The following is an 18,209-nucleotide window of genomic DNA, read 5'->3' on the forward strand; positions in this document are numbered from 1 at the left end:
GCAATGTCGATTTCTGCCAGAAGGGTCCTGTGGACTCGGCAATGGATAGGTGATGCCGACTCTAAAAAACACACGGAGGTTTTACCTTACAAGGGTGAGGAATTGTTTGGGGACGGTCTCTCGGACCTAGTTTCCACAGCTACGGCTGGGAAGTCAAATTTTTTACCATATATTCCCTCACAGCCAAAGAAAGCACCGTATTACCAAATGCAGTCCTTTCGTTCACAAAAAAGCAAGAAAATCAGAGGTGCATCCTTTCTTGCCAGAGGCAGGGGTAGAGGAAAGAAGTTGCACCATGCAGCTAGTTCCCAGGAACAAAAGTCCTCCACGGCTTCCACTAAATCCACCGCATGACGCTGGGGCTCCACAGGCGGAGCCAGGAGCGGTGGGGGCGCGTCTCCGAAATTTCAGCCATCAGTGGGTTCGCTCAGGCGTGGATCCTTGGGCTATACAAATTGTGTCTCAGGGATACAAGCTGGAATTCGAAGTGACGCCACCTCACCGTTGCCTAAAATCGGCCTTGCCAGCTTCCCCCATGGAAAGGGAGGTAGTGTTAGCGGCGATTCGCAAGATATATCTCCAGCAGGTGGTGGTAAAGGTTCCCCTCCTTCAACAGGGAAGGGGTTACTATTCCACTATGTTTGTGGTACCGAATCCGGACGGTTCGGTCAGACCCATTTTGAATTTAAAATCCCTGAACATTTATCTGAAGAAGTTCAAGTTCAAAATGGAATTGCTCAGAGCGGTCATTGCAAGCCTGGAAGAGGGGGATTTTATGGTGTCTCTGGACATCAAGGATGCTTACTTGCATGTCCCCATTTATCCACCTCATCAGGAGTACCTCAGGTTTGTGGTACAGGACTGTCATTACCAATTCCAGACGTTGCCGTTTGGCCTGTCCACGGCACCGAGAATTTCTCTAACGTCCTAGTGGATGCTGGGACTCCGTCAGGACCATGGGGAATAGCGGGCTCCGCAGGAGACAGGGCACATCTAAATAAAGCTTTTAGGATCACATGGTGCGTACTGGCTCCTCCCCCTATGACCCTCCTCCAAGCCTCAGTTAGGTTTTTGTGCCCGTCCGAGAAGGGTGCAATCTAGGTGGCTCTCCTAAAGAGCTGCTTAGACAAAGTTTTTTTAGGTTTAAATCTCAGTGAATCCTGCTGGCAACAGGATCACTGCATCGAGGGACTTAGGGGAGAGATTTCCAACTCACCTGCGTGCAGGATGGATTGGAGTCTTAGGCTACTGGACACTTAGCTCCAGAGGGAGTCGGAACACAGGTCATCCTGGGGTTCGTCCCGGAGCCGCGCCGCCGACCCCCCTTACAGACGCTGAAGATCGGAGGTCCGGAAAGCAGGCGGCAGAAGACTCCTCAGTCTTCATGAAGGTAGCGCACAGCACTGCAGCTGTGCGCCATTGTTGCTACACGTCTCACTGATTCAGTCACGGAGGGTGCAGGGCGCTGCTGGGGGCGCCCTGGGCAGCAATATTAAATACCTTTTAGTGGCGAAAAATACATCACATATAGCCATTAAGGCTATATGTATGTATTTAACCCAGGCCAGTTTTCTTAAAACCCGGGAGAAAAGCCAGCCGAAAAAGGGGCGGAGCTTATTCTCCTCAGCACTCAGCGCCATTTTCCTGCTCAGCTCCGCTGGTGAGGAAGGCTCCCAGGATTCTCCCCTGCACTGCACTACAGAAACAGGGTAACAAAGAGAAGGGGGGCATAATTTGGCGATATTGATATATTAAAAGCGCCTATATCAAAAACAACACCTTCTAGGGTTGTTTATATACATTTATAGCGCTTTTGGTGTGTGCTGGCAAACTCTCTCTCTGTCTCCCCAAAGGGCTAAGAGGGTCCTGTCTTCGATTAGAGCATTCCCTGTGTGGCTGCTGTGTGTCGGTACGTGTGTGTCGACATGTATGAGGACGATGTTGGTGTGGAGGCAGAGCAATTGCCGGTAATGGTGATGTCACCCCCTAGGGAGTCGACACCGGAATGGATGACTTTAGTTATGGAATTACGTGATAATGTTAACACGGCAATGAAGGAGGCTTTGCAGATCTCTGATACTGCTGGTACCTCAAAAAGGGGTATTATGTGGGGGGTGAAAAAACTACCTGTAGCTTTTCCAGAATCAGAGGAATTGAATGACGTGTGTGATGAAGCGTGGGTTAACCCAGATAGAAAACTGCTAATTTCCAAGAAGTTATTGGCATTATACCCTTTCCCACCAGAGGTTAGGGCGCGCTGGGAAACACCCCCTAGGGTGGATAAGGCGCTCACACGTTTATCAAAGCAAGTGGCGTTGCCGTCTCCTGATACGGCCGCCCTCAAGGATCCAGCAGATAGGAGGCTGGAAACTACACTGAAGAGTATATACACACATACTGGTGTTATACTGCGACCGGCAATAGCCTCAGCCTGGATGTGCAGTGCTGGGGTAGTGTGGTTGGATTCCCTGACTGAAAATATTGATACCCTGGATAGGGACAGTATTTTATTGACTCTAGAGCAATTAAAGGATGCGTTTCTTTATATGCGAGATGCTCAGAGGGATATTTGTACTCTAGCATCAAGGGTAAGCGCGATGTCCATATCTGCCAGAAGAAGTTTATGGACGCGACAGTGGTCAGGTGATGCGGATTCCAAAAGGCATATGGAAGTATTGCCATATAAAGGAGAGGAATTATTTGGGGTCGGTCTTTCGGACCTGGTGGCCACGGCAACTGCCGGCAAATCCACTTTTTTACCTCAGACCCCCTCCCAACAGAAAAAGACACCGTCTTTTCAGCCGCAGTCCTTTCGCTCCTATAAAAACAAGCGACCAAAAGGACAGTCTTATCTGCCGCGAAGCAGAGGAAAGGGTAAGAGAGGGCAGCAAGCAGCCCCTGCCCAGGACCAGAAGCCCGCCCCGGGTTCTACAAAGCCATCAGCATGACGCTGGGGCTTTACAAGCGGACTCAGGAGCGGTGGGGGGTCGACTCAAGATTTTCAGCAATCAGTGGGCTCGCTCACAAGTGGACCCGTGGATCCTGCAGATAATATCTCAGGGTTACATGTTGGAGTTCGAAAGGTCTCCCCCTCGCCGGTTCCTAAAGTCTGCTTTACCAACGTCTCCCTCAGAAAGGACGTCGGTATTGGAAGCCATTCACAAGCTGTATTCTCAGCAGGTGATAGTCAAGGTACCCCTCCTACAACAGGGAAAGGGGTATTATTCCACACTATTTGTGGTACCGAAGCCAGACGGTTCGGTAAGACCTATTCTAAACCTGAAATCCTTGAACCTGTACATACAGAAATTCAAGTTCAAGATGGAGTCACTCAGAGCAGTGATAGCGAATCTGGAGGAAGGGGACTTCATGGTGTCCCTGGACATAAAAGATGCTTATCTGCATGTCCCAATTTACCCCTCACACCAAGGGTATCTCAGGTTCGTGATACAAGACTGTCATTATCAGTTTCAAACGCTGCCGTTTGGTTTGTCCACGGCTCCTCGGGTCTTTACCAAGGTAATGACCGAAATGATGGTTCTTCTACGAAGAAAAGGCGTATTAATTATCCCTTACTTGGACGATCTCCTGATAAGGGCAAAGTCCAGAGAACAGCTGGAAGTCGGTGTAGCACTAACCCAGGTAGTGCTTCAGCAACACGGGTGGATTCTGAATCTTCCAAAATCTCAATTGACCCCGACAACACGTCTGCTGTTCCTGGGAATGATTCTGGACACGGTTCAGAAAAAGGTGTTTCTCCCGGAGGAGAAAGCAAGGGAGTTATCCGAACTTGTCAGGAACCTCCTAAAACCAGGAACTGTGTCAGTACATCAATGCACAAGAGTCCTGGGAAAGATGGTGGCTTCTTACGAAGCAATTCCATTTGGCAGATTCCATGCACGAACATTTCAGTGGGATCTGCTGGACAAATGGTCCGGATCGCATCTGCACATGCATCAGCGGATAACACTGTCACCAAGAACAAGGTTGTCTCTCCTGTGGTGGTTGCAGAGTGCCCATCTGTTAGAGGGCCGCAGATTCGGCATACAGGACTGGGTCCTGGTGACTACGGATGCCAGCCTACGAGGCTGGGGAGCAGTCGCACAGGGAAGGAACTTCCAGGGCGTGTGGTCAAACCTGGAGACGTCCCTTCACATAAATATACTGGAGCTAAGAGCGATCTACAATGCTCTAAGCCTGGCAAAACCGCTGCTTCAGGGTCAGCCGGTGTTGATCCAGTCGGACAACATCACGGCAGTCGCCCACGTAAACCGACAAGGCGGCACGAGAAGCAGAAGAGCAATGACAGAAGCGGCAAAGATTCTGCGCTGGGCGGAAAATCATGTCATAGCACTGTCAGCAGTGTTCATCCCGGGAGTGGACAACTGGGAAGCAGATTTCCTCAGCAGACACGACCTTCACCCGGGAGAGTGGGGACTCCATCCAGAAGTCTTCCACATGATTGTGAACCGTTGGGAAAAACCAACGGTGGACATGATGGCGTCTCGCCTCAACAAAAAATTGGACAGATATTGCGCCAGGTCAAGAGACCCTCAGGCAATAGCTGTGGACGCTCTGGTAACACCGTGGGTGTACCAGTCAGTGTATGTGTTCCCTCCTCTGCCTCTCATACCAAAGGTACTGAGAATTATACGGAAAAGGGGAGTAAGAACAATACTAGTGGCTCCGGACTGGCCAAGAAGAACTTGGTATCCGGAACTTCAAGAGATGCTCACGGAGGATCCGTGGCCTCTACCTCTAAGAAGGGATCTGCTTCAGCAGGGACCTTGTATGTTCCAAGACTTACCGCGTCTGCGTTTGACGGCATGGCGGTTGAACGCCGGATTCTAAAAGAAAAGGGCATTCCAGAGGAAGTTATTCCTACCTTGATGAAGGCTAGGAAGGAAGTGACTGTACAACATTATCACCGCATTTGGCGAAAATATGTTGCGTGGTGTGAGGCCAAAAAGGCCCCAACGGAAGAATTTCAATTGGGTCGATTCTTACATTTCCTGCAAGCAGGATTGTCTATGGGCCTAAAATTGGGGTCCATTAAAGTTCAAATTTCGGCCTTATCAATCTTCTTCCAGAAGGAATTGGCGTCAGTTCCTGAAGTACAAACTTTTGTCAAAGGTGTACTACATATACAACCCCCAATGGTGCCTCCAGTGGCACCGTGGGATTTGAACGTAGTATTGAATTTTCTCAAATCTCATTGGTTTGAGCCTCTAAAATCGGTAGATTTAAAATACCTTACATGGAAGGTAACCATGTTATTGGCCCTGGCTTCAGCCAGGAGAGTTTCAGAGTTGGCGGCTTTATCGTACAAAAGCCCATATCTGATTTTCCATTCGGACAGGGCAGAACTGCGGACACGTCCTCATTTTCTCCCTAAGGTGGTTTCGGCTTTTCACTTGAACCAGCCTATTGTGGTGCCTGCGGCTACTAGCGACTTGGAGGACTCCAAGTTACTGGACGTTGTCAGAGCATTAAAAATATATATTTCAAGGACAGCTGAAGTCAGAAAATCTGACTCGTTGTTTGTATTGTATGCACCCAACAAGATGGGTGCTCCTGCGTCTAAACAGACGATTGCACGTTGGATCTGTAGCACAATCCAATTTGCACATTCCGTGGCAGGCCTGCCACAGCCTAAATCTGTAAAGGCCCACTCCACAAGGAAAGTGGGCTCATCTTGGGCGGCTGCCCGAGGGGTCTCGGCATTACAACTTTGCCGAGCAGCTACGTGGTCAGGGGAGAACACGTTTGTAAAATTTTACAAATTTGATACTCTGGCTAAGGAGGACCTGGAGTTCTCTCATTCGGTGCTGCAGAGTCATCCGCACTCTCCCGCCCGTTTGGGAGCTTTGGTATAATCCCCATGGTCCTGACGGAGTCCCAGCATCCACTAGGACGTTAGAGAAAATAAGAATTTACTTACCGATAATTCTATTTCTCATAGTCCGTAGTGGATGCTGGGCGCCCATCCCAAGTGCGGATTGTCTGCAATGTTTGTACATAGATATTGTTACAAAAATCGGGTTATTACTATTGTTGTGAGCCATCTTTTCAGAGGCTACTTCATTTGTTGTTATCATACTGTTAACTGGGTTCAGATCACAAGTTGTACGGTGTGATTGGTGTGGCTGGTATGAGTCTTACCCGGGATTCAAGATCCTTCCTTATTGTGTACGCTCGTCCGGGCACAGTACCTAACTGAGGCTTGGAGGAGGGTCATAGGGGGAGGAGCCAGTACGCACCATGTGATCCTAAAAGCTTTATTTAGATGTGCCCTGTCTCCTGCGGAGCCCGCTATTCCCCATGGTCCTGACGGAGTCCCAGCATCCACTACGGACTATGAGAAATAGAATTATCGGTAAGTAAATTCTTATTTTTTACCAAGGTAATGGCGGAGATGATCGTGATCCTTCGAAAGCAAGGAGTTACAATTATCTCATACTTGGACGATCTCCTCATAAAGGCGAGGTCCAGGGAGCAGTTGCTGATCAGCGTAGCACACTCTCAGGAAGTGTTGCAACAGCACGGCTGGATTCTGAATATTCCAAAGTCGCAGCTGATTCCTACGACGCGTCTGCCCTTCCTGGGCATGATTCTGGACACAGACCAGAAGAGGGTGTTTCTCCCGGCGGAGAAGGCTCAGGAGCTCGTGACTCTGGTCAGAGACCTCCTAAAACCAAAACAGGTGTCGGTGCATCACTGCACGCGAGTCCTGGGAAAGATGGTGGCGTCATACGAAGCCATTCCTTTCGGCAGGTTCCATGCGAGGATCTTTCAGTGGGATCTGTTGGACAAGTGGTCCGGATCGCATCTTCAGATGCATCGGCTGCTCACCCTATCCGCCAGAGCCAGGGTGTCTCTTCTGTGGTGGCTGCAGAGTGCTCACCTTCTCGAGGGCCGCAGGTTCGGCATACAGGACTGGGTCCTGGTGACCACGGATGCAAGCCTCCGAGGATGGGGGGCAGTGTCTCAGGGAAGAAACTTCCAAGGGCTGTGGTCAAGTCAGGAGGCTTGTCTGCACATCAATATCCTGGAACTAAGGGCCATATACAACGCCCTGAGTCAAGCGGAGCCTCTGCTTCGAAACCAACCAGTGCTGATTCAGTCAGACAACATCACTGCAGTGGCCCATGTAAACCGCCAGGGCGGCACAAGAAGCAGGGTGGCAATGTCGGAAGCCACCAGAATTCTTCGGTGGGCGGAGAATCACGTGCAAGCACTGTCAGCAGTGTTCATTCCGGGAGTGGACAACTGGGAAGCAGACTTCCTCAGCAGACACGACCTCCACCCGGGAGAGTGGGGACTTCATCAGGAAGTCTTCACGCAGATTGCAAATCGATGGGAACTGCCACAGGTGGACATGATGGCGTCCCGCCTCAACAAAAAGCTAAAAAGGTATTGCACCAGGTCAAGGGACCCTCAGGCGATAGCTGTGGACGCACTAGTAACACCAAGGGTGTTCCAGTCGGTCTATGTGTTTCCTCCTCTTCCTCTCATACCCAAGGTGCTGAGAATCGTAAGAAAAAGAGGAGTGAGAACAATACTCATTGTTCCGGATTGGCCAAGAAGGACTTGGTACCCGGAACTGCAAGAAATGCTCACAGAGGACACATGGCCTCTGCCTCTCAGACCGGACCTGTTGCAACAAGGGCCCTGTCTGTTCCAAGACTTACCGCGGCTGCGTTTGACGGCATGGCGGTTGAACGCCAGATCCTAGCGGAAAAAGGCATTCCGGGTGACGTTATTCCTACGCTGATAAAGGCTAGGAAGGACGTGACAGCAAAGCATTATCACTGTATATGGCGAAAATATGTTGCTTGGTGTGAGGCCAGGAAGGCCCCTACAGAGGAATTCCAGCTGGGCCGATTCCTGCACTTCCTACAGTCAGGAGTGACTATGGGCCTAAAATTAGGGTCCATAAAGGTCCAGATTTCGGCCCTATCCATTTTCTTTCAAAGAGAACTGGCTTCACTTCCTGAGGTTCAGATGTTTAAGGGAGTGCTGCATATTCAGCCCCCTTTTGTGCCACCAGTGACACCTTGGGATCTTAACGTGGTGTTGGGTTTCCTGAAATTCCACTGGTTTGAGCCACTTAAGACCGTGGAGCTAAAGTATCTCACATGGAAAGTGGTCATGCTGTTGGCCTTAGCTTCGGCTAGGCGTGTGTCAGAATTGGCGGCTTTGTCATGTAAAAGCCCCTATCTGGTTTTCCATATGGACAGGGCAGAATTGCGGACTCGTCCGCAATTTCTGCCAAAGGTGGTGTCATCTTTTCATTTGAACCAACCTATTGTGGTGCCTGCGGCTACTCGTGACTTGGAGGATTCCAAGTTGCTGGACGTAGTCAGGGCTTTGAAGATTTATGTAACCAGAACGGCTGGAGTCAGGAAGACTGACTCTGTTTATCCTGTATGCATGCAACAAGCTGCGTGCTCCTGCTTCAAAGCAAACCATTGCTCGCTGGATCTGTAACACGATTCAGCAGGCTCATTCTGCGGCTGCATTGCCGCATCCAAAATCAGTGAAAGCCCATTCCACAAGGAAGGTGGGCTCTTCTTGGGCAGCTGCCCGAGGGGTCTCTGCATTACAGCTTTGCCGAGCTGCTACTTGGTCGGGTTCAAACACATTTGCAAGATTCTACAAGTTTGATACCCTGGCTGAGGAGGACCTTGTGTTTGCTCATTCGGTGCTGCAGAGTCATCCGCACTCTCCCGCCCGTTTGGGAGCTTTGGTATAATCCCCATGGTCCTTACGGAGTCCCCAGCATCCACTAGGACGTCAGAGAAAATAAGATTTTACTCACCGGTAAATCTATTTCTCGTAGTCCGTAGTGGATGCTGGGCGCCCGTCCCAAGTGCGGACTGTCTGCAATACTTGTATATAGCATATGCATACCCAGGCACACGCTTCACCAGGAGAGGCCTGAAACTAGCATTTGTATATTATCCCTGCCGAGACGCCGGCAACAGGCACTAGAGCAGACGCAGCAGCATGAAGCAGGCCCATATTCTCTAATATTTATTCCCATTAGCCTGGCTGAGTATAGGAGGAGCTATGGAGTTAGCCCTACTCTTCCCTCTACATGTGGCCCACAATGCATACTTTTGTGGCCCAAGTTTATTGTTTTAAGAATAATGGAATGCAGCCCTCCACTGCTGGATGAGTTACTGTTGGCCCGTCTGCCTGGCAGCACTCACTGTTCTGCACATGCACGAGAAGACAGTGATGGAGATGTGGAAATGCATTGTCCATGGGGGAAGCTACTGAGCATGAATGGCTGCCTTTGCAAAGCTCTGCCTCCAACCGCTTCCCTGAAGTCATCACGCCCTGTATGTGTGTGTGTGCCCAGCTGCCCTAATGGCAGGAAGATTCTTCTGGAATCTGGATAAAAAGTCTCTCAACAAAGAAGGTAAATTGGAGGGAGCTGGCGCAGGGGTAGGAGGCTGAATAGATAGTGGCACTGAGAGGGGGGTGGGGGTGGGTACAAATTACATGTGCCCGGACTGTTGGAAAAGCCCCGTATCCACTACCCCTCAGAATACCCGTGCTGGTGATCACTTCAGGAAGATGGCACCACACATAGAAAATTTCACTGGAAAGATAGCTCTGGTCAGGGAAGAGGGACCTTCTTCGTGTTCAAGTAAGGCAGGTAGACTCTCCTCTAGTCTCTAAACCTTTAAACGTTCCCTGAAAACTCACCTCTTCAGACAAGCCTGTCAAATTCCACACCCACCCGCATAACCTTCACTGCTTCCCTATCTAATTACATCCTCTCTGTACAGTATACATAACATCACATAGGGGTCAATTCTATTCAGCGACAGTTGAATAGCGCCGGGAATTGGCTCCCGACGCTATTCAATTCAGCTCCAGTTAAGTCGGCGATGGCCCGTTCTCGCCGACTAAACAGGTAGAATTGTCGGGAGAACGGGCATTCTCCGACTTAACTCCCCGGCGCGAGGCTGATTCCCGACAGAATCAGCCTCGCGCCAGCCGCGCGGCAGCACTTTTGTCGGGTTTCTTCTCTCATCCCCCGGGGATGAGCGAAGAATTCCCGACAATTGAGGGTCACTCATCGCTGTATTGAATAGCGCCGGGAGTTTATTCAACTGTCAGTGAATTGACTCGACCCCATATTGCCTTTCTTTAGTCTCACACCCTCCTAACACTTGGCCAACATTGCGGGGTATCATCATACAACCCATTAAGAACCTAGCAATCTGTTGGACCATTATGCAATAGATAGGCAAAGATACACAAGGATAGATGCTATTTCCTTATAGATTGTAAGCTTGCGAGCAGAACCTTCCTACCTCTATGTCTGTCTGTTTTTACCCAGTTTGTTCTATTACAGTTGTTCTAATTTTAAAGCACAACGGAATATGCTGCACTATATAAGAAACTGATAATAAATAAATAAATCCTTTTTCTTGTGGCCCACACAAGACTTAGGGGGGAATTCAAATGTTTGAAAAGTCGGTTGGGTGTCTGTTATTTCCTGTCTATTAGAATTCCCCCCTTAGACTTAATCCCGGGCCAGTTGGGATTTTGAGTTTGACATATCTGCTCTAGCCTAATGTCTAAGGGCCTAATTCAGATCTGATCGCAGCAGCAAATTTGTTAGCTAATGGGCAAAAGAGTTAGATTTGGGTGTGATGTGTTCAAACTGAAATCGTAAATTGCAGTGTAAAAATAAAGCAGCAAGTATTTACCCTGCACAGAAACAAAATAACCCACACAAATCTAACCCCCTCTGAAAATGTTATATCTGCCCCCCCTGCAGTGCACATGGTTTTGCCCATTAGCTAACAAATTTGCTGCTGCGATTAGATCTGAATTAGGCCCTAAGCGTAGGAGGAGCTTTGGAGTTAGCCCTACACTTCCCTCTAGCCTGATGTCTGAATGTAGGAGGAGCTTTGGCTTTAGCTTATTTTTATGCTCTCTGTGTCTGCAGCAACAACCAAGAAGAAAGAAACCTGCTCCTGTAATACATGAAGAAGGAGATGTTGTGTGGGCAAAGTTCAGTCGGCGCCCTTGGTGGCCATGTAGGATCTGTGCCAACCCACAGCATGACGGAAAAGGTAATGGAGGTAAGCTTATATAAGAGTATCTTCCCAAATAGCAATTCCCTTTATTTGATAAAAGCACTTTTCAGTCCAGTATTGACTTTATGGTTCTAAAGCATGAATGGTACAGTTGGTATGCTCTGTGCAGTGTAGAAGTGGGATATATTCTTTGAATGTAGGAATCCTTCATGAACCATGTAATTTTTCTGTGAATGTCCGTTCTTCGTCTAAAGCTGGTTACACTGGAGCATTGGGGATTCGTTCCGACATCGGTAACTAATCCGCTCAGCACAGATTTCCCGTACACACTGGGGCAACTATAATGATCTAGATATATATGTAGTTTTACTTGTCCAGTGTAGTTTTTATAGTTCATCTGTAATACCTTCTGCATTTTACCTGTGTCTGAGCGTGCCTGTAGCTGCTGTGTGGATTTAATTCTCGTGTATCACATTACTTGCTATCACTATATTCTGTACCCTGGGGGAGCTAGGTGCGTCGGGGTCTTTTGTGTGTGTATATGTATGTATATATGTGTATATGTATGTATATATGTGTATACGTCTGTATATATATATATATATATATGTGTGTGTGTGTGTGTGTGTGTGTGTGTGTGTGTGTGTGTATATATATATATATATATATATATATATATATATATATATATATATATATATATATATATATATATATATGAATGAATGAGAGAAATACAGGCGTCTCTCAGGAGAATTTGCAATACTCCTTTATTCACAAGGCAGCATCCAACAATTGACGAAGGGCTGTGGCCCGCAACAATTGTTGGGTGCTGCCTTGTGAATAAAGGAGTATTGCAAAGTCTGTTAAGTGTTGCCTGCATTTCTCTGTATTATGGATGTATGTGCCTAAGGAGGGCACCGGAGCAGATAGATAGATAGATAGAGAGATATATATATATATATATATATCTATCTATCTATCTCTTAAACAACACAATGTAACTCCAAGTCAATCACACTTCTGTGAAATCAAACTGTCCACTTAGGAAGCAACACTGATTGACAATCAATTTCACATGCTGTTGTGCAAATGGAATAGACAACAGGTGGAAATTATAGGCAATTAGCAAGACACCCCCAATAAAGGAGTTGTTCTGCAGGTGGTAACCACAGACCACTTCTCAGCTCCTATGCTTTCTGGCTGATGTTTTGGTCACTTTTGAAAGCTGGCGGTGCTTTCACTCTAGTGGTAGCATGAGACGGAGTCTACAACCCACACAAGTGGCTCAGGTAGTGCAGCTCATCCAGGATGGCACATCAATGCGAGCTGTGGCAAGAAGGTTTGCTGTGTCTGTCAGCGTAGTGTCCAGAGAATGGAGGCGCTACCAGGAGACAGGCCAGTACATAAGGAGACGTGTAGGAGGGCAACAACCCAGCAGCAGGACCGCTACCTCCGCCTTTGTGCAAGGAGGAACAGGAGGAGCACTGCCAGAGCCCTGCAAAATGACCTCCAGCAAGCCACAAATGTGCATGTGTCTACTCAAACGATCAGAAACAGACTCCGTGAGGGTGGCATGAGGGCCCGACGTCCACAGGTGTGGGTTGTGCTTACAGCCCAACACCGTGCAGGACGTTTGGCATTTGCCAGAGAACACCAAGATTGGCAAATTCGCCACTGGCGCCCTGTGCTCTTCACAGACGAAAGCAGGTTCTCACTGAGCACATGTGACAGACGTGACAGAGTCTCGAGATGCCAAGGAGAACGTTCTGCTGTCTGCATCATCCTCCAGCATGACCGGTTTGGCAGTGGGTCAGTAATGGTGTGGGGTGGCATTTCTTTGGGGGGCCGCACAGCCCTCCATGTGCTCGCCAGAGGTAGCCTGACTGCCATTAGGTACCGAGATGAGATCCTCAGACCCCTTGTGAGACCATATGCTGGTGCGGTTGGCCCTGGGTTCCTCCTAATGCAAGACAATGCTAGACCTCATGTGGCTGGAGTGTGTCAGCAGTTCCTGCAAGACAAAGGCATTGATGCTATGGACTGGCCCGCCCGTTCCCCAGACCTGAATACAATTGACCTTTGTCGACTTCTGCTAGACGAGTCCTATGGACTCGGCAATGGACAGGTGATGCCGACTCAAAGAGGCATATGGAGGTTTTACCTTACAGGGGTGAGGAATTGTTTGGGGAAGGTCTCTCGGACCTGGTCTCCACAGCTACAGCTGGTAAATCTAAATTTTTTGCCTTATATTTCCTCACAGCCTAAGAAAGCACCACATTTCCAAATGCAGTCCTTTCGATCACAAAGAAACAAAGTACGTGGTGCGTCCTTTCTTGCCAGAGGTAAGAGCAGAGGAAAAAAGCTGCACAACACAGTTAGTTCCCAGGAACAGAAGTCCTCCCCAGCCTCTGCAAAATCCACCGCATGACACTGGGGCTCCGCTAAAGGAGTCTGCCCCAGTGGGGGCACGTCTTCGAATTTTCAGCCACATCTGGGTTCACTCGCAGGTGAATCCCTGGGCAATAGAAATTGTTTCTCAGGGTTACAAGCTGGAATTCAAAGAGGTGCTTCCTCGCCGGTTTTTCAAATCGGCCCTGCCAGCTTCTCCTCAGGAAGGGGAGATAGTGTTAAATGCAATTCACAAATTGTATCTTAAACAGGTGGTGGTCAAGGTTCCCCTGCTTTAACAAGGAAGGGGATATTACTCAACCCTGTTTGTAGTCCCGAAACCGGACGGTTCAGTCAGACCCATATTAAATTTAAAAATCCCTGAACCTATAATTGAAAAGATTCAAGTTCAAGATGGAATCGCTAAGAGCGGTCATCGCCAGCCTGGAAGGGGGGGATTTTATGGTATCTCTGGACATAAAGGATGCATATCTTCATGTTCCCATTTATCCACCTCATCAGGCGTACCTGAGATTTGCGGTACAGGATTGTCATTACCAATTTCAGACGTTGCCGTTTGGGCTTTCCACGGCCCCGAGGATTTTCACCAGGGTAATGGCGGAAATGATGGTGCTCCTGCGCAAGCAAGGTGTCACAATTATCCCGTACTTAGACGATCTCCTCATAAAAACGAGATCAAGAGAGCAGCTACTGAACAGCGTATCACTTTCACTAAAGGTGTTACAGAAACACGGCTGGATTCTCAATATCCCGAAGTTGCAGTTGGTTCCGACGACTCGTCTGACTTTCTTGGGCATGATTCTGGATACAGACCATAAAAGAGTTTATCTTCCGATAGAAAAAGCTCAGGAACTCATGACTCTAGTCAGGAACCTATTGAAACCAAAACAGGTGTCAGTGCATCACTGCACTCGAGTCCTGGGAAAGATGGTGGCATCATACGAGGCCATTCCCTTCGGCAGACTCAATGCGAGGACTTTCCAGTGGGACCTGCTGGCCAAGTGGTCCGGGTCACATCTACAGATTCATCAGTTGATCTCCCTGTTACCCAGGGCCAGGGTATCTCTCCTGTGGTGGCTGCAGGGTGCTCACCTTCTAGAAGGCTGCAGGTTCGACATTCAGGACTGGATCCTGGTGACCACGGACGCGAGCCTCAGAGGTTGGGGAGCAGTCACACAGGGAAGAAACTTCCAAGGTCTTTGGTCAAGTCAAGAGACTTGTCTTCACATCAACATCCTGGAACTGAGCGCCCTACGTCAAGCGGAGATATTACTGCGCGACCATCCAATTCTGATCCAGTCAGACAACATCACCGCAGTGGCTCATGTAAACCGCCAAGGCAGCACATGGAGCAGAGTGGCAATGGCGGAAGCCACCAGAATTCTTCGCTGGGCGGAAATTCATATAAGCGCACTGTCAGCAGTGTTTATTCCGGGAGTGGACAACTGGGAAGCAGACTTCCTCAGCAGACACGACCTGCATCCAGGAGAGTGGGGACTTCATCCGGAAGTCTTCGCACAGATTGCAAGTCAGTGGGGATTACCCCAGATAGACATGAGGGCGTCCCGCCTCAACAAAAAGCTACAGAGGTATTGCACCAGATCAAAAGATCCTCAGGCTGTAGCTGTAGACGCCCTAGGGACACCGTGGGTGTTCCAGTCGGTCTATGTATTTCCTCCTCTTCCTCTCATACCCAAGGTGTTGAAAATAATAAGAAAGAGAGGAGTGAGAACAATTCTCATTGTTCCAGATTGGCCACGAAGGACCTGGTATCCGGATCTGCAGGAAATGCTCACAGAAGATCCGTGGCCTTTTCCTCTAGGACAGGACCTGTTGCAACAGGGGCCCTGTCTGTTCCAAGACTTGCTGCGTTTGACGGCATGGCGGTTGAACGCCGGATCCTAGCGGAGAAGGCATTTCGGATGAGGTCATTCCTACGCTGATAAAGGCTAGGAAGGACGTGACTTCTAAACATTATCACCGTATATGGCGAAAATATGTTTCTTGGGAGGCCATGAATGCTCCTACAGAAGAATTCCATCTGGGCCGTTTCCTTCACTTCCTACAAACTGTGGAGTGAATTTGGGCCTAAAATTAGGCTCCATTAAGGTTCAGATTTCGGCTTTATCCATTTTTCTTTCAAAAAGAATTGGCTTCTCTCCAAGAAGTACAGGCTTTTGTGAAGGGAGTGCTGCATATTCAGCCTTCTTTTGTACCTCCGGTGGCGCCTTGGGACCTTAACGTGGTGTTGAGTTTCATTAAGTCGCATTGGTTTGAACCACTTAAAATGGTGGAGTTAAAATATCTCACTTGAAAGGTGGTCATGTTATTAGCCTTGGCTTCGGCTAGGCGAGTGTCGGAATTGGTGGCTTTGTCTCATAAAAGCCCCTATCTGGTTTTTCCAGATGGATAGAGCGGAATTGCGGACTCGTCCTCAATTCTTGCCGAAGGTGGGGTCATCTTTTCATATGAACCAACCTATTGTGGTGCCTGTGGCTACACGTGACTTGGAGGATTCCGAGTCCCTTGCTGTGGTCAGGGCTTTGAAAATTTACGTGGCCAGAACGGCTAGAGTCAGAAAAACAGAAGCACTGTTTGTCCTGTATGCAGCCAACAAGGTTGGTGCCCCTGCTTCAAAGCAGACTATTGCTCGCTGGATCTGTAACACTATTCAGCAGGCACATTCTACGGCAGGATTGCCGTTACCAAAATCAAGGCCCATTCCACTAGGAAGGTGGGCTCGTCTTGGGCGGCTGCCCGAGGGGTCTCAGCACTACAGCTGTGCCGAGCTGCTACTTGGTCGGGTTCAAACATCTTTGCAAAGTTTCTATACGTTTGAGACCCTGGCTGAGGAGGACCTCCTGTTTGCTCAATCGGTGCTGCAGAGTCATCCGCACTCTCCCGCCCGTTTGGGAGCTTTGGTATAATCCCCATGGTCCTTACGGAGTCCCCAGCATCCTCTAGGACGTAAGAGAAAATAAGATTTTAAACCTTACCGGTAAATCTTTTTCTCGTAGTCCATAGAGGATGCTGGGCGCCCGTCCCAAGTGCGGACTAATTCTGCAAGACTTGTATATAGTTTTGCTTACATAAGGGTTATGTTATAGTTTTCATTGGTCTCGGACTGATGCTATGTTGTTTTCATACTGTTAACTGGTTAGTATATCACAAGTTATACGGTGTGATTGGTGTGGCTGGTACGAATCTTGCCCTTGGATTAACAACAATCCTTTCCTCGTACTGTCCGTCTCCTCTGGGCACAGTTTCTCTAACTGAGGTCTGTAGGAGGGGCATAGAGGGAGGAGCCAGTGCACACCCAGACCTAAAGTCTTTCTTAAAGTGCCCATGTCTCCTGCGGAGCCCGTCTATCCCCATGGTCCTTACGGAGTACCCAGCATCCTCTACGGACTACGAGAAAAAGATTTACCGGTAGGTTTAAAATCTTATTTTTTGTGTGATTTTGTTTCAGCACATTCAACTATGTAGAGAACAAAGTATTTAATAAGAATATTTCATTCATTCAGATCTAGGATGTGTTATTTTAGTGTTCCCTTTATTTTTTTGAGCAGTTTATATATAAATATATTAAAGTGCTACACAGTATATACTGTTTAGGTATTTTTTTAGTGGGTATTTGTCACCTCATACCGCTTAAATCCTCTGTGCGCTGTATTTACTGTCGCATAACACGGGGTTATTTGCAGGTGTTGTGTTTGTCTGGCTATATTGTACGGTTACTCTCTAAGGCTACATTCCCTATAATGTCTGCCACACAGGGCGGGAAACCCACGGACACTTCTGCATCCTGCAGTGCTGGCACCACAGATTTACCTGAGGGGGAAGTTTTAGCTGCTGGTTCAGGTACTGGGTGCCATACACCTCCCGGTCAACCTGCAGCACCTGTGGCACCTGTGGCCAATCAGAACCCACCTTGGGCAGCGTTCTCAAGTATGCTGAATCCCCTTGTAACATGACCTCCTGTGCCATTGCAGCCACATATTGTTCCTGTAGTTAATCCGCCCTGGGCGTACACTCTGTCCACCCAATTACAACAATTAAATCAATCTTTGGTTAGACATAAGTCTACCCCAAGTCCCTCTGGGGCCAAGCTGTCATCTAAGCGGGCAATTTCTTCCTCACGATCCACTAATATTTTGAATAATTCTTCCGATGAGGATGGGGAATATACTGATCCGTCAGACACTGATACAGTTGCTTCTGATGAGGAATCTACAACCCAGGTTGATGATCCTGACCTATTGGAGGCTATTAGGCTGATTCTCCAAATAGATGATGAGATCGAGCCTACTACTGCGTCTAAGAAACATGATAAGTTCAAACGTCAGAAGGTTGCTAAAGTAGTCTTACCACATTCTGACCACTTAATTGACATACGTCAGGAATCCTGGTCGTCTCCAGGAAAGAAATGTTACCTGTATAAAAAGATGCTAGCTCGTTATCCTATCCTTGCGGAGTTGAGTAACAAGTGGAAAACTCCACCGCCGGTGGACTCTCATGTCGCCCCTCTTGTGGTGTCATCTACTCTGCCTGTCGCCACTGTCGCGTCACTGAAGGAACTGACGGATAAGCGTGTGGAGGGTTGCCTAAAGTCTATTTACTCTTACCGGTGCTGTACAGAGACCCACTATGGCAGCCTCCTGGGCTGCAAAAGGAATTGAAGCATGGGCTCAGGCAATTGAGGATGAGCTGCCTCAGGATTTCTCCGGCAGGGTC

General features: G+C 48.5%; 1 protein-coding gene across 5 annotated transcripts in view; it reads left to right on the forward strand.

Annotated features, from left to right (window-relative positions):
• The window catches only part of NSD1 (nuclear receptor binding SET domain protein 1), a 212,124-nt gene that overhangs the window by 30,584 nt on the left and 163,331 nt on the right, over nt 1–18,209 (forward strand). For 4 of the 5 annotated variants that reach the window (XM_063927954.1, XM_063927952.1, XM_063927955.1 and 1 more), the window contains exon 3: nt 10,973–11,108. In XM_063927954.1, the coding sequence (XP_063784024.1) occupies nt 10,973–11,108 (136 nt within the window). The remainder of the gene's footprint in view (nt 1–10,972; nt 11,109–18,209) is intronic. The other variant, XM_063927956.1, reaches the window with a different exon arrangement.

This window comes from Pseudophryne corroboree, chromosome 6, assembly GCF_028390025.1.
Source record: "Pseudophryne corroboree isolate aPseCor3 chromosome 6, aPseCor3.hap2, whole genome shotgun sequence".
In the NCBI taxonomy this organism is placed as follows: domain Eukaryota; kingdom Metazoa; phylum Chordata; class Amphibia; order Anura; family Myobatrachidae; genus Pseudophryne; species Pseudophryne corroboree.